Source organism: Platalea leucorodia, assembly GCF_965183815.1.
Source record: "Platalea leucorodia genome assembly, chromosome: 7".
In the NCBI taxonomy this organism is placed as follows: Eukaryota; Metazoa; Chordata; class Aves; order Pelecaniformes; family Threskiornithidae; genus Platalea; species Platalea leucorodia.
This window is the reverse complement of record NC_138829.1, coordinates 52,538,533-52,561,449: the sequence shown is the minus strand read 5'-3', so window position 1 is coordinate 52,561,449 and position 22,917 is coordinate 52,538,533. Positions and strand designations below refer to the sequence as shown.

General features: G+C 41.3%; 1 protein-coding gene across 3 annotated transcripts in view; it reads left to right on the top strand.

The window, feature by feature from the left end:
- LRP5 (LDL receptor related protein 5) overlaps positions 1-22,917 on the top strand; it is a gene marked incomplete at its 5' end in the record, with an annotated part of 238,636 nt that overhangs the window by 106,357 nt on the left and 109,362 nt on the right. For all 3 annotated transcript variants that reach the window (XM_082318162.1, XM_082318164.1, XM_082318163.1), the window contains 2 exons: positions 4,862-5,258; positions 22,192-22,389. In XM_082318162.1, coding sequence (XP_082174288.1) covers positions 4,862-5,258; positions 22,192-22,389 — 595 coding nt within the window. The remainder of the gene's footprint in view (positions 1-4,861; positions 5,259-22,191; positions 22,390-22,917) is intronic.

The following is a 22,917-nucleotide window of genomic DNA, read 5'->3' as shown; positions in this document are numbered from 1 at the left end:
GAATTGCTGCAAGAAGTCTGTAACTTTCTACAGTTTAGTCTGTTATCTGTTTAGAGTTCATTTGATAATTTGTGGGATTTCAGGTTCTTCTCCTGCTTTGTCAAAGGATTGTGAACTCCAGCTATGTACAGAGGTTTTAAATATTGCCTATTATGGAAAAATATGAACTGTTATAATTTTACCAAAACAGACTACATCTATTTCACACACACCACACCACCACCCCCCCACCCCCCCACCCCCCCCCCCCCCCAATATTGTCCTTTCAATTGGGTGGTAATAGACTGGATATAAACAGTCTGTCCGTCACATTCATCATTCATCCTGTTACTGTTTATTCTTTTCTCTTTTCAAATCAGAAGGTGGTGTTTCCCTTTTCAAGCAATTTGCAGTTGTCGGGAGCATTGCTGATCAAAATAGAGCATAACACTAAGTGTTCCTTTGAGAGTCCTCCTACCTTTCTAACCATGGAATAACTTCTCTAGCAAGGGATATTGCCTCCTGTTGTGTAACAGACAAGCTCATTTGAAGGTCAATGGTAATCAAAGTTGTTGCTAGTTTTTTTGGGTCTCCCACATCCCTCCATCCCTCTCCTCAGAAACTGCTGTTAACTGGCCTTCCAGTTTGCCTTGTCAAGAGTTGTGCAGTAAAGAATTAAATGCACCAAGGATAAGAGTGTTCTTTGGACCTTCAAGCCCACTTCAGTATTGAGAAGACAACATGATTTGAAAGGAGATTGATCTGCACATTCTTGGATACGAACCTTTGATTCTGCATACACGTGGGATTTAAAATAAACAACTTGCACCGTCTATCAGTGGGATGATCTTGAATCTCTAGGATGGTTTGTTGATGGCACAGCAAATAAAGTTTTTGGTCAATGCCATTTGTTTTGTTGCTTTTTGAACTTGCTTTGTTTCTCATTCTAATGCCTTAAAAAACCTGTTGGTTATAATCACATAGGGTATGAATGTGTCTTTTGAATTGCTAAACTGTTGAGTTTAATAATTCTATGAAACAAAATACTATGCATCTATCCTTCTGGAAAGGCATCTGCTTTCTCAGTTGCCTCTTTCAGATTTACTGCTTACTAACTGGGAAAGTTGGAAATTTGAAAAGTTCTGTGAACTTCTCTTGGGACATCTTGGAGGTTGTATTTAGTCAAAGCTGCAGAGTTACCAGAGTTAGCTTTGCCTGCTAGTGAGCCATCACATTCTGACCAGATGTGACAAGTGCAAGGCCATGGAAACACAGCATTTAACTGCTCTTCTGAGTTTTGCATTATTTTTAAAGTTGGGAGAGCCTGTGTTTCTTCAGCAGCATTCTAGGCAAGAATCAGTCTTGAGAACCAGTTACTTGTCTTGATCGCTGGTTTTGGTTTTTTGTTTTTTTGTTTTTTTTTCTCTCATACCAGTAATGCTCTAAAAGGGCTCTGCAACTATTTTTAATAAAATTTGGACTGAAGAAAATAGGCTGCTGGGGAGGAGCAGAGAAGTGAATATGGTTTTCAAATCAGAGTTCTGCCTTATCTCTTTTATTTTTTTCCAAAGGAAATTGAATACTCATTTGTTCTAAAAAGGGATAAATTCTGGTCGTTTTCAATAATCAGTTAGTTTACGTCAGTGTGTAAGCGCAGTAAATTTTTAACACGATTGTAAGCAGGGCAGTGTGATTTCCCCACTAGGTGTTCATAGCCAACACAATGCAGCTGCACTTCAATCAGGATGACTCTGAAGCACAGAAGTGACAGAGAACACAGTGGTTAATGTGTTATCTGTATGCTGTTGCCCTACTGTGTGCATCAGTGGGGAAGAAATCTCTTGAAAGGGATAGGAAGCTGGGATAATATTGATAGTGATTGGATTAGACATTGTTCATGTCTGTTCTGGTTAAGAAGCTGTTGAGTTTCTCTGCTGTTGATTGGACTTGATACTTCAGGTTCCTTTTTCCTTTGTAGTAGCATTAATAATGGCTTCAGCATGGAAATGTCTAGATGAAAATCCGTCTATTCATATTCCTCAAAACACATTTTTGGGACAAGATCTTTAAAAAATGTGTACACAGGCTTTTTATGGCTTTGATCTTTGGCTGGATATGGGGCTGGTTTTGTGAGGCAATGTGCATAACTTGAGAAGTTCTCTGCCCCAAAGAGCTTGTGACTTAGAGCCCGCTAACATCAGACTTTCCAAGTGTTCAAATGGTTTGGTACTGTGCCACTTAAAATAGGCATGGTTATGGCGAACCAATGAGTTGCAGAGAGGAAAACAAGAACTTTGCATTCTAGACATTTTTTCTTCTGTTTTCAATAACTAACCTGTTGGGTTTTCATGATACTATTCCTAGTGTTTTTAAAGGTGACAGAGAGGAGGACTTGGCAAGTTAGGAAATGAGATAGGAGTAATACTGAGACTTCATTTCTTAAAAAATAATTCTCCTCAAGCTGTATAAGCTTTCTTGAGTTAAATATTGTACAAAATAAATTTATTACATTTTCAGTGAAACATTCATGATAACAATTGTCTGTGGCTTTGCTGTCCAAGATCCTCACTAAAACCACCAGCTGATTTAAATTTTCCTTATTACTTTCATCAGCATAGACTTCCTCCAAAAAGAAAAATAAAGCCATCTCTTTCCTGACTTCGGGAAAATAAAGGCATGCTGAATAATAATAAAAACGCTGAATTTTTATGCATGTTTTTAAGTTCATCTGAAGCTGAGTTTTAGATTCTAACTGAGGTCCTTGGCCTGCACATCAATACATAAGCTGTTGTCAGAGAGGTCTTTCACTTTGGCCCATGCAGTGGCATACACTCTCCAATGAGCATGTAGAGTTCATGAAAAAGGCAATAGCATGTGGCAGGGCTGCCAGCATAGCAGATCTGCAACTCAGACCTTGTATAAACTGTCTTCTTTTAAAAGTGCAGGAGGAATTGAATCTGAAAGACAATATCAAGAGCTAACTTTCATATACAGTAACATGAACTTGAAACTAAAGATTTTTATATCACAGGCTTGAAGCCATAGAAGAAGAAATAACATATCTGTTGTTGCTGCTCTGTTCAGTGTGTTGTTCCTTGAGTTGAGTGGCAAGTGTTTGGACCTGTGCTGGGTGCGCGCTGGAAGCAGCAGCATCAAGTGAAATGATTGTATATAAAGCTAGGAGTCAGCAGTTGACTAATAGAGAACTCCAGCAGCTACTGCTTGAGTTAGAAGAATTGAGGGGAGGAGTGGGAAGGGTACTGGCATTCAAGGTGACAAACAGTAGGGGCAAATGAAAATAGCTCTTCGTTTGATGACACAAGATCCCTACCAGACCTTGGCAATCAGAGGAGAAGCTGAGGGAGCTCCATTACTTCCAGCATCTAGTGGCTTTTTCTGAAATACTGGCATCCTCCTTAACTGCCAGTGGTGTTCACAGTTGTGGCTCGTATGGTAGCATCATTGTACTTGGCTGCTGCCTTCCCAGCTGTATCTGTAGATAACTATTTTTCTTGTTCACTGCTGGATGAAGAAGCAAGCCTGCGCTTTTAGGAGAGAAATGAAGTGGTTAACTTGGCCATCAGTCTGGCTGGTGTAGTTGGTAAGGAATGTTCTGCAGTATGTCTACTTAATGTCCTCTTCTGGAAGAAGCAGTTGATCTGAATCATGCCTCCTGCCCCCATAGTGGGTCCTTCAGAGGATCTTTACAATCTCCCTCTGCTAGAGTTTTTTAATATTCTGCATAGGGAGCGGAGGAAGGAGTTGTAGGACTCAGACCTTCACACCTTTCTTTCCCTCTCAGAGTGTGGAGGGACAGCCTCAACTGCAAACACAGATTTGTCTCTCTGAGTATAATAGCAGATGAGATCTGGTATGACAGGAAAGTCATCTTGTCTATGCTAAAATCTCTGCCAGTGTTACTGCTGCTTCTATATGTCTTACTGTCAGATCCAACTCAATGAGGGTAATTTCCTTGCCTCTCATGAGTCTCTCTCTCCACCTCCTTCCTTTCTGTCTGTGAATGCCAGTGTCATCTGCCGAGGTCATGTCATTGTCCAACTGAACCTTGCACGCAAGAGATCTAAAACTTGTTCAGATACTGCTGGAATATCTCTACGGCTGTCATTTTGGCATGTCTTTAAGCTTCTCATGCCTTTTGCATCAATCATAAGTTAGCTCCCCTTTCAAAGCCTGTTCCCTGTCATTCAGTACTAGGACTCAAGCTTCTACCCACCACCCACTTAGAGCTTCAAACAGCAAGAACCTTTGTCCTTCTGCTCTGGCTGCCTCTTCCAGCTAACAGCAATCCCCACAAACTTCCACAACCCACGTCATTGTATTCCTTTAAACTCTTCCTTGAATTTCTCTCTCATTGTGGTGCAGGGAAGAAGACAGTGGTTCTGAACCTCTGTCACAGTCTTTGCCATCTAGGAGGGCACTTGGTAGGAGCATTTCAGGGTGCTGTGTCTAGTACTGTTAGCTTCCAGCCTGCTACTAAAAGGCATCAGAACTTGCCTTCTGTGTGTTGTTACTACTTCAGTTTGGTGAACCAAGCTTTTAAACTATGAAGACTTATTTTGTTTTAAACCCGGGTTTATGGATTGACAGAAGGTATTGTTGAAGGGCCTCAGTTTGAACTCTTAGATACAGAACTGGGCCTGCTCTTCCCTCTGTCTTTTACTCCTTTGTCTGACATGTGGAAGGAAGAGGTTTTTGGGTAGTGTACATTTTTCTCTCATGTGAAACTTCCATGTTCCTTCTGCTGTAGTGCCTGCCCTGTTGATCTGGGAAAAGAAATCCTGCTCTGCCATTTTCATACTCAGTGCTTTAACATCTGTAGATGCCAATAATATTAACATGCTTTCGTTTTTTTCTTCTGTAGCATCTCCCTTTCTGCTTTTTGCCAACCGGCGGGATGTTCGACTTGTGGATGCTGGAGGCACGAAGCTGGAGTCCACTGTGGTGGTCAGTGGTTTAGAGGATGCTGCTGCGGTTGACTTCCAGTATTCGCAAGGCATCGTTTTCTGGACAGATGTGAGTGAAGAAGCCATCAAGCAAACTTACATTAACCAAACCGGGAATGTGGTACAGAATGTCATCGTTTCTGGTCTGGTTTCCCCGGATGGCCTGGCATGTGATTGGATTGGGAAAAAACTTTACTGGACGGATTCAGAAACCAATAGGATAGAAGTAGCTAATCTCAATGGAACATCTAGAAAAGTCCTCTTCTGGCAAGACCTTGATCAGCCCAGGGCAATAGCTTTGGATCCTGCTCATGGGTAAATATTAATTTGACTTAAATGCTTAAATGGATACAGTAGCGATTTATGTTGAGTGTTTAGTTCTGAAAATGAAATATAGCCTTTTCTTTCAGTTTACATTTTCCTAAGGTATTTTTCTCAAGATCTGTAGCTGAACATGTGTTTGAGCTTAAATGTTTTGTGGCAATAAATGACAGCCCAGACGTAGAGCCAAAAAAAAAAAAATACAGCTGTTCTTAGGTGCCAAGCCAAATGTTCAAACAGTATGATTACCTAACTTATTCCATTGCCCTTCTGAAAAGTAATTAATTTTCCAAGCCTTTTTATTGTTATTTTCTCAGTTATCTTGTCTGGTAAGTTAACTTTCATTTGATATGTGATGTCTATTTAATGTATCTAGTCAGCAAGGTGTATAAATCTGCATGAGTCGAAACAGGAATTCTCACTTGCTGTGCTTTGCGGAACAAAATCAGGATATTTTTAAGTGGTGATGTTGAATAATCATGTTTATGTGAGCAAGTAAAAGAATCCAGGTGAAACTGGGAACTCTCAATGCTGTAAAGTGACCAGGTTAGGAAGTAATAAGGGAGCAGGCTGGATGTGTCACTTCTAGTGCTCTTGAAAGTACTTGTATCTCTGTATGGTTCCTCCCTCCCTCTTCAATACTCTCTACCATTTCACATGTGCTATTTGCTATCCCTGTGCACAAATAGTACTGATGTTGTGCAGTTTGGGCCCCGTATTCATTGCAGTGATGATTGAAGATCTGCTGTGCTAGATGGACCCCAGGATAAGGGGAAAAGACAAGAATGAACTGCACTTTTCTTGTGTGCACAAATCCATACAAGTGAGATGATTTACCACTAATCTGCTGCCGTTTTCACAACTCTCTCAGGGATCACTTTATCTCCCTCTTTTGTATGGTGTGTGTAAGTAGGTTTCTCATCTCTAAGAAAATCGGGTGTCAATTGACATTTTCACTGTCTGGCCTTTTTGCAAAGGGATGCTGAGTTAATACAAGGGCTTAGGATAAACCACAAATATAAAGTATTTTGTGGTTTATCCTGCACTGGGAGACAGTCAGTCTCTTGAGAAACCACCTTCTTCAGGTGTGTGAGAAGTGAAAATTGAAACTAAGCAACAGAAGGCAACTTAAGATTGCCATGTCAGCAACTGCCATGCTACAGACTGGAACTTTGTCAGGTTGTTTTTGCAGTGGTTCCTGCATAAGGCTTCTCAGATGAATGTTGAGGAGTTATGGGCACATTTATGATGAATAAGTAAAGGATGTACAAGTACTAAATGAAGCTGTGTGTACCCAAAGAAACAAAATCCTTAGTTTTGTTCACACATCAAATGCTGGAGCTGCCTGCATCCTTCAGATAACTGGTGCAAAGGTACAGCCATAATCAGTAAAAGGGAAAGTGGAGTGACTTTGTTGGACCAAAGGAATTTTCCAGAGGGGACCTTGTCCCCTTAATCCTGACTTCACGATGGATGCCTTTAGGTGAAAGGAGTTCTTCCCATAGCAAACTGCTGTATGGAAGTATTTTAAATAAATTAGCAGGAATCCTGTGTGTATCCTGACAGCAAGTAATCTATGCAGAATTAATTAATGCTGAAGACTAACTTTAGATCTAGAGTTCAATAGTATAATGTAAAAAGGCAATATGATGTTAAATTGAGTTTTTTATAATGAGGTAGATCAGAGAGTGGAATGGCACTTCCCATGAAATACCAATGCCAGGCTGACAGGATGCAGTTCCTTGCGTTTTGACTATTTTTTTTTTAAGGTAGCTTGAATATTGGTCATGGCAATACATTTCATGCCATATTATGTGCTTTTTGACTCTCCTGTTTTGAAAAACTGAAGGGATTAACTGGGGATTACTGGTAGTATATTGTTCCTATACTACAGGAAATGCAAAATTATTATTTTAATGAAAACTGGATTAGAACAACTGGGAGAGAAAGTGTTGTTGGTACAGGTCAAAAGGAGAACTTTTTTAAAATAATCAGTGGTGATGGTAAAGTTGCAGTGCTTCTGCAAATCTAATCCTTGCTTGTGTTTGAAAGAAGGAGGGATGCAGTCATGGTTTATTTTGCGTGACTTTGAGAGGCAGTTCTTTGCAGCAATACACTGTGCAGAACAGATGTGCAGCATTTCTTAAACATACACAAAATATCCAGTAAGTGTGACAACAGAAGATACCGTTTTGGTGTATGTTAGGTATCTTACCTTGGTCTTGCCTTTCCGTAGGTCTGTAGTAGCCTATTCTTTCCTTCCTGGAGGACTTCTCAGCTTCTAAGTATCTTGCATTTAAACCTCCAGGGAAGGTGTGCAAGTATGAACAGTTACTGTGGAATGGGTTAATATATGGAACAAGATTCACTTGCCAAAAATGTAGATGTCTGCATGTGAGCTGGTCACCTTGAGACTTTCTGGTATTGATCAACAAAATTGCTTGAGATTAAGAGAGAATGACAGTTCTTCTGACTTTTGCTCAGATCAATTCCTTGGGTTGCCAGTGCTGCTGTCCTGAACACTAGTTCAGTCTACAGGTTGATTTTTTGTTTTGTTTTGTTGGTTTTTTGTTTTTGTTCCTCCCCCCCCCCCCCCCCCCCCCCCCCCCCCTTGGGAGCAGCAGCTTTATATGAAACACCTCTATCATTTTTAACTTGTGGCAGAGATTTCTAATTCTTAGCTTGTTTGATTTGTGTATTAATCCAATGCAACAAAGCAACATAAATAAATGGTGTGTGAAAATGCATTATGAAGATACATGTATCCTTTATAATTAACCAGTTCTTTCCCGCTATGGTCTATTAAAATCAGCTGCTCTTCTGGGTTATAGTGACAAAATCCAGTATTGCGCAAGGGTCCTATTGAATTAAAGGCAGGTTTGCCCAAATAACTATCCAATATAGTAAACTTAATAAACAAAAAAATTATACATCATGCATATTTGTGGATAAAACATTCAAATTTAATTTGCTTTTACAACCACTTCATTTCACATGGTAGTTCTGAAATATTTCATAGGTGCATCTGTGAAGTAGTGATCGTTACATCTGATTTCCTCACAGGAGGAAAACTGCCAGCAAGACCTCAGCTCTGGATATGAGGAGAGCTGACTTCAGGCTGCTCAGGGAACTACTTAGTAAGGTCCCCTGGGAAAAAGCTTTTGAAGGTGCTGGGGTCCACCAGTGCTGGTCACTTTTTAGGTACAACCTGCTAAGGGTACCTGCACAGGAGCAGGCAATTCCAAAATGTTGGAAGTCAAGCAGGTGAGGTGGAAGGCCGGCTTGGCTGAGTAGGGATCTTCTTCTGGAACTAAGGCGAAAAAAGAAAATGTATGGCCAGTGGAAGCAAGGTCAGGCGACATGGAAGGACGACAGAGATGCTGTTCACCACTGTAGGGAGGAAATATGTGCGGTCAAATCTCAACTAGAGCTGAAGCTGGCCAGTAGTGTGAAGGACAATAAAAAGGGCTTTTTAAAATATGTAAAGAGCAAAAGGCAGGCCAGAAATAAGATTGGCCTGTTACTTGATGAGCACAGTCACCTCACAAACAGGGACATAGACAAAGCAGAGATGTTTAATGCTTTCTTTGCCTTGGTGTTCAACACCGATGATATGTCTCTGGACTAGAGACTATGACTGTGAGAATGATAAACTCCCAACCAACTCTGAACTTGTGCAGGATTTGCTGCTCCAGCTGGATCCCTATAAGTCAATGGGGCCCAATGGGATTCATCCGAGGGTACTTAAAAGAGCTGGCTGATGTCATAGCGAGACCTCTCTCAATGCTTTTTCAATGCTCTTGGGAATCTGGAGAGGTCCCCGTTGACTGGAAGCTGGCAAATGTTGTCCCAATCTTCAAGAAGGGCAACAGGGATGACCCTGGTAACTACAGGCCTGTCAGTCTCACCTCTGTGCCTGGGAAAATTATGGAGAAGATTATTCTGGGAGTTATTGAAAAACACCTGAAAGACAATGCAGTCATTGGTCCCAGCCAGCACCGGTTCACGAGGGGAAAGTCCTGCTTAACAAACTGAATTTCTTTCTATGGCAAGGTTACCCACCCAGTTAACCGAGGGAAGCCAGTCCATGTAATCTTTTTGGATTTCAGTAAAGCTTTCGATACCGTCTCTCACAGTATCCTCCTGAACAAAATGTCCAGCATGCAGCTGGATAAACACATAATGCAATGGGTGAGCAATTGGCTGACGGGTCAGGCTCAAAGGGTTATAGTAAGTGGGGTTACATCGGGCTGGCGACCAGTCACTAGCGGGGTTCTGCGGGGATCCGTCTTAGGGCCAGTGCTCTTTAATGTCTTCATAAATGACTTGGATGCAGGACTTGAAGGACTACTATCCAAGTTTGCCGTTGACACAAAGTTGGGAGGAGCCGTTGCCCCTCTCGAGGGCAGAGAGGCCCTGCAGAGAGATCTGGACAAATTAGAGAGATGGCAATCATCAGCCGTATGAAGTTTAACAAGGGCAAGTGCCGTATTTTGCACCTGGGACATGGCAACCCTGGATGTACATACAGACTGGGGAACGAGAGGCTGGAGAGCAGCCCCACGGAGAGGGATCTGGGGGTTCTTCTGGTCGACGGCAAGTTGAACGTGAGCCAGCAGTGTGCCGTGGCAGCCAAGAGGGCCAACCGTGTCCTGGGGTGCATCAAGCACTGTGTTGCCAGCCGGTCGAGGGAGGTGATTGTCCCGCTCTACTCTGCACTGGTGCAGCCTCATGTTGAGTACTGTGTGCAGTTCTGGGCCCCACAGTACAAAAAGGATACAAAGCTACTAGAGAGTGTCCAGAGGAGAGCCGTGAGGATGGTGAAGGGTTTAGAGGGGAAGGTGTATGAGGAGCGGCTGAAGTGACTTGGTCTGTTCAGCCTGGAGAAGAGGAGACTGTGGGGAGACCTCATCGCGGTCTACAGCTTCCTCACGAGGGCAAGAGGAGGGGCAGGCGCTGATCTCTTGTCCCTGGCGACCAATGATAAAACCCAAGGGAACGGCAGGAAGATATGCCAGGGGAGGTTTAGGTTGGATATTAGGAGAAGGTTCTTCACCCAGAGGGTGGTGGAGCACTGGAACAGGCTCCCCCGGGAGGTAGTGATGGTGCCAGGCCTGACAATATTCCAGAAGCATTTGGACAGTGCCCTCAGACACATGGTGTGAATTTTGGGGTTGTCCTATGCAGGGACAGGAGTTGGACTCGATGATCCTTGTGGGTCCCTTCCAACTCAGGACATTCTATGAGTCTATGATTTAGGCACAGCAGGCTCTGGGTTTGAGCTCCCCTGGAACCAGTTGTTCCTTGTTTACTGGTGTTTTCTGGGGAAGGAAAGTGGATGACAGTAGGAAAAAAGAACTGTTTAGTATATTTTAATTTGTATTGCTGTTAATAAGTTTTTGTGATTAGGTGGCTAATGCAGTTACTACAAGTGATAGAAGAGTAAGAATTTTTGCTAAAATAGAAGAGAACGGATTAGACCACTTGAATAAGTTTATGAGGTTTTTGCGGATCACGAAATCTGATGAAATTTAGACTAGGATTCTTAAAACTGATTGATGCGGTCTTAAAGTTGCTAGACATTTGCTTTCAGTCTGGAAGAATCTCCATAGATGTGATTTTGTCCTTTTAGCAGTTTCTTCTAGAGAAGTGGGGGGAAGCTTAGAAATTGAGGAAGAAAACTTCATTAGGTATAGGCCAGTCAGCTTCTGTTTCCAGAAGAAAAATGGAACAAATAAGCAATTTGTAAATGCTTAGCCGATACCAGTGGTACCAAAACATGGGTTTGTCAAGAATGCTCTTTGTCAAAGAAATCTAATTTCCTTCTGTTGACAAAATAACACGCCCTTGCGCAGATTGGTGACACCTTCCCTTCTTTCTTAGCTTTAGTAAGGCTGTTCTGCAGAGATGGATGGAGGATTCCATTTCATGTTGTGGTGTTTGCAGTGGGTTGTTATGCCCAGTGTGGCGTTTGCCTAATAGGTTTTATTCCATTCTGAATGTGATTCTTCAAGACATAGACTAGTTCAAGAGAATAGAGGAGAACGTATTGAATATACAGTGATCATCTCTCCGGATAGTTGTAGGTGTAATGCCTTTCCTGATGTGGTGTGAATCTGTTGGGCAGTGGCAGTGCCTGTGGACTAGCGCAGAAGCTGACTTCATTTATGGAGCAGTCTTCCCCTTTTGGAATAGCAGAGGCTTTGGGGGAAGGAAACAAGATGCAAATTAGAAAACAGCAATAAAAAAAATATTGAGTACAAAGGATAAAACTATTATCAGTTTTGGCATTCTGCAGAATGGCCATTAGTTTAGAGGTTAAAACAAGTCTAATCAGGTTCTGAACAGTGTTAGGGAGGTGTGTGCCATAGCCCAGCTTTAACCATTGCTTCAGGTTGCTTATGGCAAATTAGCCAGAATCTGCAAGCAATGACTGTCACTGGCAAATTAGCCAAAATCTACAAGCAATGACTGTCATTGATCTAAGGTATATTTGGCACTGAAGGAAGGAAGGAATTCGATGACTAAATATGACAAGTGGGATATTAAAAAATGGATTTAGAAGGAATAGCTATCAAGATTAGAAAGCTCTCAGTTCAGAGTCTAAAATTAAAAGCCTCAGACATGCCTAGTTGTTATTCCAGTGTCTCCTCAGTGTCACAGCAAAACCATGAACCAGACCTATAGCTGTTCTTGCATAACTCACAACTGTGTTTATAGCAGCACTTAAATAAAACTGCAGTGGTGTTTACTGCCAGGACCTTGGTCCCACACAACAGTATGTTGTGTACTTAAGGTTAAGCATGTTGGCTTTCTGTCTTGAAATTATTGGGATCTATATGCTGAAGCCTCATTTGTATGAGCTGCAGTAGACTGAGGCTTTGAATCTTTTGATCTAAATGACCGTGAATGGTGAAATGTTTTTAACAGTGTATCGAATGATCTTATCTCCTTTGGAATAGTTGGGAGGAGGGGGAATACTGAATAAAGACTTGTGACTGTTGCAAATACTGGAGAAGACAAACATCAAACATGGTATGGGTAAAGATTATACTTTTTAGCAACTCTTACTTTCACTCATAGGTACTCAGTTAAAATGCAGAAGATGCTTGTTTTGAGTGAAACGTGACTACTGCTGCCTTGAAAGCTAGAGATTAGTTTATATCCTGTGTGTCTCTAGTAATTAATTTCAAGTATAAAATTATTCTGAAGCTTTTGGTTAATTATTTGAAACACTAATGACGTTGAATATATGAGTAGCACAGTTGTTTTCTTAGAATGTAAGAAAAGTACTCAACGATAAAATTGGTTACGAGTCATATCCAGTATCTTGGTATGGCTGTAATTTCTGGGACTTGGAAAGCTTTTGATATGTTGTGTGGCCAAATAGCTGCAAATAGTCTCATGCATGAGAAACTTGAAGTTCTTGTGGGAAATGTTATTTACTCTTAACTTTCAGATGGATGCCCTTGATGGTGACAGCCTTTCCATAAATGTTTCATGGGTCTCTTTGGTTATATCTCCCTTTTCCTGCTCATAGATAGGTGCTCCTATGCATAAATTTTTCAAAGACCATTTGCTTCATTTGAGAGCAGGACTGCCTGTTCAGGGATGGCAGAAAAAAATTATTTACTTTCCTCCCCTCCTCCCCCCCAGTGGAATTGCATGGGGAAGAGGTGGAACTGTGTAGACTTCCTTAATAACCCCTCTGAACTCGCTCCCCTGTTAGTGCTCCTTTTGCTACAAATTCTGTGATTCCTCATATCCTGAGTCCTGGAGACTGAGGCTTCTTTGCCCTGTACACATTTAGTCTTCTTAAGTAGTTTGGAAATCATGGTATTCTTATCTTTTTAATTTCTACACCATTTCTTAAGGGAACAGAAGGAACAACAGGATGGCTTTGGTTGTCTCAGTGCCAGTGTTTGTTGCTTTTGTTTCTCAGGTGAAGTCAGGAATGTAGCTTTGGCTCTGGGACCAAAGAGATGGTGGAAGCTGGGATTCTCTTTGATTAGAGGACTTGATAGATGCAGTTTATAGCTGCACAGAGGTAGTGTGGAAATCATGGCATATATGACATATTGGTCTGGCTGGACTGGCACCATTCTGTTTGTCATGAATGGGTGGCTTTGGTTTAACTCAAAACATGTTTCTAATGTAAAATTAAGTAATAGTATAAGCTGAAGTAAGAACTTTTCCACATAACCGTTTGAATGTGTACTTAAACAGGGTGGGGTTTTTGTGAAATTATGTTTAAAGTTATAAGCGTGCAAATGAACGCGCTTAGATTGCATGCCTTGACAAATTATTGGCTGTCGTTTGAGTTTACTGTTTTCCCAAACGTTGAGTTAAACTGCATCAGCACGCTGAAATAGATAAAATGCATTGGCTTGAGCTGAATGTTTAAGGGCGGTTGTGATATCTGTGGGTAAGAGAGCAACCAACACCTTACTTGCACAATTGAGTTACTGTTGTTCAGTATGCTTGCTGGACCCCTGTCCTCCACTAAGTCAGTACAATGTGTAGATGTAATTTCTTGGACTGTCCTGACACGCTTTAATCCAGTGTTCCTTATGGAGAGAGGAAGAAATCTAGGCTTAACTTTAGGTAGAGGTAGTTAAGTCAGAGGGTAAGTCATGACTGGGTCTACCTGTAAACAGCAGAGGGTGGGAGGTATCTCATGAGCTGATGGAGAAAGAGTTCAACAGTTCATTCTGCACCTTTTGAAAGGAGGATCCCCTGAATTTGGAATTGCTGCAGCGTGTCTTAAAGTGTGTTGAATGCAGTGAGATTTGGACTATTTTTCCCTTTCCTAAAACAAATCATATTTTTTGAAAGAAGAGGAGGACCTGGGGTCAATGAACTGAATATGAGCCAGCAATATGCCCTTGCTGCAAAGGAAGCCAACAGCATCCTGGGCTTCATTAGAAGGAGCGTTGCCAGCAGACAGAGAGGTGAGCCTTCCCCTCTACTCAGTGCTGGTGAGGCCACCCCTGGAGTAGTGTGTCCAGTTCTGGGTTGCTCAGCACAAGAGAGATGTGGACATGCTTGTGTGAGCCTAACAAAGGGCCACAAAGATGATTAAGGGATTGGAGCATCCACCAGAGAAGGTGGGGCTGATTGAGTTGAGATTGGTTACCCTGGAAAGGAGAAGACTCAGGGGATCTTATCAATGTGTATAAATACATGATGTGAAGGAGTAAAGACAACGGAGCCAGACTCTTCTAAGTGGTATCCAGTGAAAGGACTAGAGGCAATAGGCACAAACTAAAATAGAGGAAGTTCCACTCAAATGAAAGAAAATACTTCTCTACTGAGAGTGATGAATCACTGGAACAGGTTGCACAGAGAGGTTGTGGAGTCTCCAACCTTAGAGATACTCAGAACCTGACTGCATGAGGTCCTGGGTAACCTGCTCTGGTTGACCCTGCTTTGAGTGGTGGGGTTGCAGTAGACAATCTCCAGAGGTCCCTTCCAGCCTCAGGAATTCAATGATTCTGTAAAAAAGCAGCCTTTTTGGTGCGGGGCTCGTGACCTCATGAGGTCCTTTCCCTACCTTGTTTTCTGTGACTTCCTTGACCACCCTAGAGTGGTGGTATAATGCAGAGTTGATTGTGGAGTGCTTTCAATATGAAATAATTTCTTTATATATAATATTTCTTCATCTCTCAGACTTATAATATTTCTTCACATTCAAAAATGTCTGGGAAGAAAAAGTTAGATTGCGTTGTCTCTTGTACCTTATCTAGTGACCACGAGGAGCAGTTTTGAGGGCTCATTTTATCTTCTTATAGTTGTTTTTCTGTTTTCTGTAGAGTTTTTGCATGTGAATGTGCTGGACATTCTTTTAGAGGGGAAAGTGCATAACACACAAAGCATGTGCAACTCCTTCCCCCCCCCCCCCCCCCCCCCCCCCCCGGAAATCCTACCAGTGCAGTTTCTTTTTCTCAATGTATCAGAGGTATTTGCAGTAAAATTGCATACCAAGTTGAAAATTCTCTTACTGGCCCCCCGAGCAGTGTTGCAAGTATCTCCTTACTGCTGCCCTCCTTCTCTAGCTTAATGTGTTTCAAATCTTCTTGAGTCCCTCTCTCCGAGGATCCTTCAGCTTCACGGTGTCATGTAATGTGACTTTTTAACAGACTGTTGAAGCTGTACTGAATGCATGCTTGTTTACCTTTGAGAAATCACTAGGGTGTCCTACTCCTTTCCATATGGGTGAACAGGGAGAGACGTGGCATATTTTTGGGTTTGATGTAACTTTGTCTCAAAGTTCAGTGCTTAAAAAAAAAAAAAAGAGGTAATTTGAGTAAGTAATTTGCAGCTTAATACTCTACAAGATAGCCATTCTTTTCTCTTCTGTAAACAATTGCGGCTCTTTAATTTCGCAGTTGAGTTTTTGTACCTTTAAAGGTGGGATGGGGGAAGTAAGTTTTAAATGTTCAGGAATCTAAACTTCATAGCAGTTTCCTGTAAACTCCTGTTTTGTGCCCTGGGCTTGTATAAGTTTGAGAACGTTGTTGAAATTGGAGACGTTTGTGCTGATTTACATCATCTGTACAACTGGCCCCTTTTGTGTAAGCAGGTTATGTAAGGTTTGGCAACCATACTGCATTTTGGGAGGTGGAAAAAGTGTTTGGGCAGTGTTGGCTGCTTTTTAGTATGTCCGTGATACCTTCCAGCTCAGATGGCTGATCGGCTGCCCTTTGAGGGCATGGCTGTGATTTCTAATCTTTGCAAAAATGATGACAAGAGAGATGAAGTACCAGGAAATAAGAAATGACCTGCAGCTTTAAAACTGAGGGGAAATATGGTCTTCATCCTGTTTTTGCTCCTGCACCTGGAATTTTAAAGTGAGTTAAGCAGGCAAAAAGAAAAAAGTCTGCTGGGGTGCAGTTTACCAGCTTTAAAATATGTTTATTTTTGCCAAAGTAGCTTTCAGTCCCATTCTTCTGATAATAGTACTGAAGCCCCATTTAAGCCCTGATTCAATGTGGTAATTAAGTATGTGCCAAAACCCTGTGACTTGCTGACTACAGTTGAACTGCATTTGTTTAATTGCCTTCTGACTAGAAAGCTTCGTAGCACACTTGAAGCTACTGTGCTTACTGATAGAGCAGTAACTGAATTTTATGAACTCTGTTGAGTCCAGTACTTCTGGCTATTGGATGATGGACTGAATGGACTGTTAGTGGTTGTGTGTTCAGAAAGAATTATACATTTACATCTTCTCCACGATGAAGCTTTGGCTTTTGCTCTGCTTTGTTCCTGCTGGTTTCTTTGGTGTAGCAAAGTGTAATTCAGTTTAGGGACAGAATTGGTGCAGTTGTTGCAAAATTATTATTAGAAGTTAATCTCTTCTCCCCTCACCTGCCCTTCCCTTTTGCCTTGGAAGTCTGGAGTTAAAGGTTAAAACCCAGTAAGGGAGAAGACACTTAAGCATGTCTGAAGAACTGAATGAAGTAACCCAAGAGTTTGTCCCAGGCCTGCTTTTTGTTCAGTGCTTCTCTAGTGCTGTTTGGTTGGGTTTTTTTAAGAGTATTGATTTGTGATAGCTGCTGAGCAGTGAATTTTGCTCACAATGTTTTTATTTTCTATTAGCTCTTTAGGAATTGATGTTTTCATTTTGTTTTATAGCCTCAGTGCTGTTACACTTTTATTGACCTGTTGCAGTCCAGGTGGGATACAGAACTTCTGGGATGCCAAATCTCAGTCCAAAAACCATGATCAATCTAATATGTACTAAGATACCAAATACTAGTTTTGATAATTTTAGCTCCTTACAGTTGTTATGGTATGCCCTGGCCCAGGGATATTTAAAACTGTGTAATTTAAATTTGAAACCACCATCACCAACAACAAAATCAACCAAACAAAAACCTACCCAAATACCTGCATTAGGCGCTTCATTATTATTCAGTGTATATCTTTTCAACAGGCTTCCAGAACAGGGAGCATTTAATAGCACAGGTAGTATTATTCGTTGCATATTCTACTGAGTTTTCCTGAAACCTTATCTGGGCTAAATATCCAATTTTTTTTTTATAATGAAATGAAAACAGTAGGGGTTGTTAATGTACTGGGCAGCAGCAAAAAAGGTTATATTTTAAAAACAAAAAAAAGATCAATCCTGAACCATCATCTGTCCCAGAAACATTGATGATGTCTAGACTGTTTCAAAGTGCTTGGTGTTTGTTGAGGTCAATAAGAAATGTGGACTATTGAGCATGTTTTAAAAAAAAAAAAAAAAAAAGCCCCGCGCCCCCCCCCCCCCCCCCCCCCGCATAAATAATGTGTCAGTTACCACTCCAGGCTCCTGAATTACATAATCTTAACAGGTTTAAATCTATTAATTAAGGTTAATTTAAATCAGGTTGATCTACATCAATTCCTCACATATAAACTGTTACGGTGTGCAGACTGATTTTTTTTTTCCTCTGAGAAGCCACTTCAAGCTTTTTGCATGTTCTCCCCCCAGCCAAAAGTATCTGCTGTTTGTGTAAGAATTAATCCTGTGTCTTGGGGACATTTGGAAGATGCAAAGTGTAAGACATAATGGCTACTACTGGACATTACTAAAATGCTTAATTTCTCCACTGGTTTTCCTGTATGGCTCTTTCTCTGATGAACCCGGCTAATGCAAGCAGATTTCATTAGTTTTGACAGGAGACTCGTTTTCTTAAACAGATCCATGGGTTATGTCAAGGATTAGGTGTAAAGCCTTTGGCTTTCTCTTGATAACTAATCACATCGAGGAAGCTCCCCCCCCCCTGAAATTTTTATCTTGTGGTGTTGCTGTTTCAGTTAAGTTTGCAGTGCTGCTTTAGCTAGGTTTGTGTCATTCTTTCCATAATAACCATGGAATTCTTTTTCTTTTTTTTTTTTTTTTTAGGATTTATAACTTGCCCCCAAAACTTCTGTCTTCAGCTGAATCTCAGTGTAGGGTGCCTCAGTCAGGACACTGTTTGTACTTAATTTGGTTTGAACTAGCTTTGTCACTCAAAATAGAGGAGGGTTAAAAAAAAAAAAAAAGAAAGCTCAACACTTTGTGCATTCTTGAAAATTCCACACAGGCATTTAAAATGTGACATTTTATGGCTTATTAGAATCTGATGTCCAATGCTGAGTTGTGTTGTGACCAAAAATGTCAAAACAGCCTAGATGTTACAGTGGGAGAAGAAGGATGAAGAGGACTACCTTAGCTAATCGTAGAGTCTAAGGCCCTAATTTGTGAGTGACTTATCTAGGGGGAGTTGGAAAGTAATGCCTCTTTCTCTGGGCAAATTTCATAGGTGGTTTCCGGTGTGTGGCTGCTGCCTTCATTTGTTCCTTCTGTTTAAGCACCAGTGCTGTAGGACCATTGGTCAGACTGATAATGTAACTGAAGATTTTTGTTGTGGTGGTTTTTTTTGTTTGTTTGTTTTTTAAATTATTGTAGGGTGCTAATGTTAGCACCGGGGTAGGAACCAGGGAAAGAACTGCTCCATGTGGCAGCAGCGTGATTTTAAATAGGCTTACGTAGACCAGAGGCTCCCACTCCTGCTGCAGGAACAGCTGATCTCTTCTTACATTGATATCCAAACTCCTAGTTCAGGGTCTTGATGTGTTAAGAGATCCCCAAACCAGAGCTGATTTCCTATAATTCATGGCAATTCAGCACCTGCTGCCTGCCAAAAGGGTGGAAACCCTCTGGAAAAGGGGAGGAGGTTAAAGGGAGACAAGAATTGGTTTTGCCATTCCATTGCTTGGCTTGCTTCCCTGTGATGGACCCCATGGGGGCAATGAAACCATTACTTCAGTAGGTGCTTGATTACTGCAGAGGCTTGATATATTCTGAAAAGTTCACCAGGAAGATCAGCTTTATGATACTTACGGGATTGCAGAGACACCCTACAATCAGGACGAGGTGGTGACAGGGTAATAATAATCTTTTATATATTACATTTAAAAAGTCCAACTGGGAGAGAAGTTCTTTGGAAGAATGCTTGCCTGCATTCAGATTGTTCTGCATGTTGTCTAAATGCATCTTCATCCTACTAGCCTTCCTTTGTGGTACAGTTACTTTGCTAATACTGTGTAGTTTTAGACCTTTGAACGACACAGGCTTTGATGAGGATTGAGCTTGGTACCTGTTAACGAGTTGAAACATAGGGATGTCATTTTCCTGTGGGAAATTAACACGTGAAGTTGAAAGTACTACTTTTGTCTAGCAGTGTCTGTATGGCCAAGGATAAACACACATCACCTATGAAATTAGGTTTTTTGGGGGTGGGGAGAGGCTCTTGAGCTGGAGCTCCTTTAATATCATAGAAAAGCCATGAGGGCCTTTTGGCTTGCAGACTTCTTTTTTTCCTTCATCTGCACTGAGCTTCAGGGCAGGCTGTGATTTTAATGGGAGGCTTGAGGAATGGAATTTTGCTCAAGGGTAATTTTAGGAATATTTTTTCATCCTTGTTATTTTAACCTGCTTTTAAGGTTTTATTTGACTTAGCTAGTTTTGTCTCCTTTGTTTTTGCTTTTAAATAATTGTCATGGGATTTCTGGTTTTGGTCTAAGCTCCTTTTTAGTATGAATTTATACATTTCAATATATGAATAAGTGCAGGACTGTCATAGCTGTATGATATAGCCCAAAGTCACCTTTAATAGCCAGGTTTTTCTTAATTCAACACTCTGTCTTCTGTCCATCTTCATTCCTGTAGAGGTGGTTCAAGGTGTCCTTTGAATACTTCAAGCTAGTGCAGGTGAGCCAGATCAGAGAACTGATTTGACCTGACCAAAAATGAGTATTTGGCCGGATCAGTTTCACAGTCTGATTCACCAGCTGGTTGCATAGACAGTTTCTTTTCTGTCTGCTTTTCTCTGGCTTCCCTTGTTTGTAAATAGCTGCTTCCCCACACAGTTTGAGCTGCCACAAATTACAGCCTGACTTGTTAAGGAAAACCAAAATGAGTGGCAATTTACATTCATAGGTTGTCCTGTGAACTGGGGCAGCTCAGCTACTGCTGCTGCTTCTTCAGGAGCAGTCAGTCTATCCTAGCTGCTGGAGCTGAGATGTTTTGGGGAAGGCATCTGGGGACACAACTCTGCTGCAGCCACTCTAAGGTGAACTGTCTCAGAAGCGTGAGGACTCATCTGCATGGAAACTTTAGCATTTCAACTAGAAAACTCCTTGTTTTATCCTCCCGCACTCAAATGTATGTGTATTGTGATACAAGTGAGTAATTTCTGTCTGTCTGTATCTATCTATATTTTTATCTATATTCCCCTCTTCAGTGGGATAAACATGCTAATGATGATATATGCTGCTATGATCAGAATGGTCTAAATAGGTGCTGTGACTGTGCTGGAACTGGAGGTACAGCTGAATCGGGGTACAGTATGTCCATGGGGATCAGAGCATTTTAAGCCTAAGTGAGTTGTGAGAGATGTGCTGGGGATAACTGTACAGCTGCCTCTTCCTCCTTGGCTGAAATGATGGCCCCAGCTGCATGTGAAGCAGCTACAGAGCTATTGCAGTTTACAGGAGCATCTTTTGTTGCGAAGGGGAGAACATCCTACTGAGGAACATGACAGCAATTACAAATGTAGTCCCCCCTTCCTTCCCAAAGTGGATGGCACTCTCTTTCATAAAAGAAACCATGGAGCTTTTTTCCTCCGTGTGTGTTCACAATGCACGTTTGTTTACTTCCTTTGTGGTTCCTAGCGTGGTTGCATAGCCAGTGCTGTCTTATTCAGGGGATCTGTGTGTCTGGGATAATCCAGGTTATGAAAAGTCTGGCTAAGCATGGGCTCTGCAAGACTGAATAGATGCCTCTTTACCATGCTTCCCTGGAGCTCCAGTAGTAGCAGGACTTAGCTTAGAAGTAGCTCAGTGCACCTACCCAGCTGGTGCCCATGCGGTGCTGCTGTTGATCTAATATAGCACAATGAACATGGAGTGCTTGGAGAGTCCAGCGCACAGACACCTAATTTCGTTTGAGGGCTCACTCAAGTCAAAGGCTTCCTGACCCAGACCATGCCAGAAACGGCTGTATTGGCATTGGGAAAGCAATATTGTTTCTCTGACTGGCCTGAGGTAGCTGTGCAAGGGGTCAGCTGTGTTGTGTTTGCACCCTTGGCATGCTGAATTTGCAACCTGGATACATTATGCTGGGTAATGTTTACCAGCTGGGAACTGACTGTCCTCTTTTGATCAGACAGTTTCTCTCCTAACTGTACAGTCTCAACTTTTCATGCAGACGTTGTGTGATTTGCCACATTTTGGTCTGGTCCTTTCCAATTCATAAGTGGTGTTAATGTCAGGCTACTTAAATTACCCACAGGTGGAGTGACAGGGAAACTGGGACATGGACAGGAGGGGAAAAAAAGCACCCAAAAATTTAAAGTAATGTCATTCTAAGTCTGCACAGATTCATGATTTATTTATTGACAGAAACAAATTTCAGGGCACTTGATTTTATTCTTTTCTGTGTACAGACTTGTAAAAGGAAGTTCAGCTATGGTCATTGCCTGCTTGGGTAGGTAATTAGTTGCTTCAGAATGTGATTCAGGATATTAACTTGTAATAATTGGCCACGCAAGGATGATACTCAGTTGTAAATGCTTACGACAATCAGGTGCTGCCCAACATTGAAAGAGAACGGTAATACATTATGCAGAGGCAATGCTTGTGAGAGATGCTCTCATGAAGGACTTTTTTTTGCACCTTCTGGAACTGTGGTTGATTTACATTAATAAGTACGTTAATAAGTTAATAAGTATGTTAAAGTTTTGGGGATATATATTTGTGTATATTCACCACTCTTTATATTCGTGTATATATACACAGAGCCCGTAGGCTTTGCAAAGAGCTCCTGTCCCTTCTGTTCCTAAAGCTAACCAGCACGTATTGTGATTTAATTTGTGTGCATCTCTGCTTTCTTTTTCAGATACATGTATTGGACTGACTGGGGTGAAACACCCAGAATAGAACGGGCAGGAATGGACAGCAGCACACGAAAAATAATTGTCGATTCAGATATTTATTGGCCAAATGGACTCACAATAGATCTTGATGAGCAGAAACTTTACTGGGCTGATGCAAAACTGAGTTTCATTCATAGGGCAAATCTGGATGGTTCCTTTAGGTAAGTTTCCTTTATACAATAATATGGTGAAAGTTATTTTTCACCTCCTGCATTCATTTTGAACTGAGGCTTTTTTTTTTTTGCCAGTAATCTAGAATAATGCCAATTCCTTATCGTTCTTAAATGCAATTGTTAATAGCCTTGCAAAAAGTAAAGTAGCCTTATGTCCTATAAAACTGATTTTAAAAGTAAGACTATTTGTATCAGTATTTCACTATAGACTGTTTATAGCCTTCTTGTACAGCAGGATTTTTCCTTTTTAGGCTCATATTTGTCTTGCAAATAGTTGGAGATGCTTATCCTTGGCCCTAGGCAATCTAAGATTTAACTGGTCACTGGGATTTTACAGCATTGTCACTGTATTTTTTTTTCAACAATAAATATACATTGAGACACACTTGTCCTTGGCCCCATCCAAAGATGGCTTTTGTAGCATGCCTATAAATTAACCACATTCAGCTTATTTCAGACTGTGAGTGAGCAGAAAGCAGATTTTCCTAAAGCTTGATAGAAAGCACAGTGTGGAAG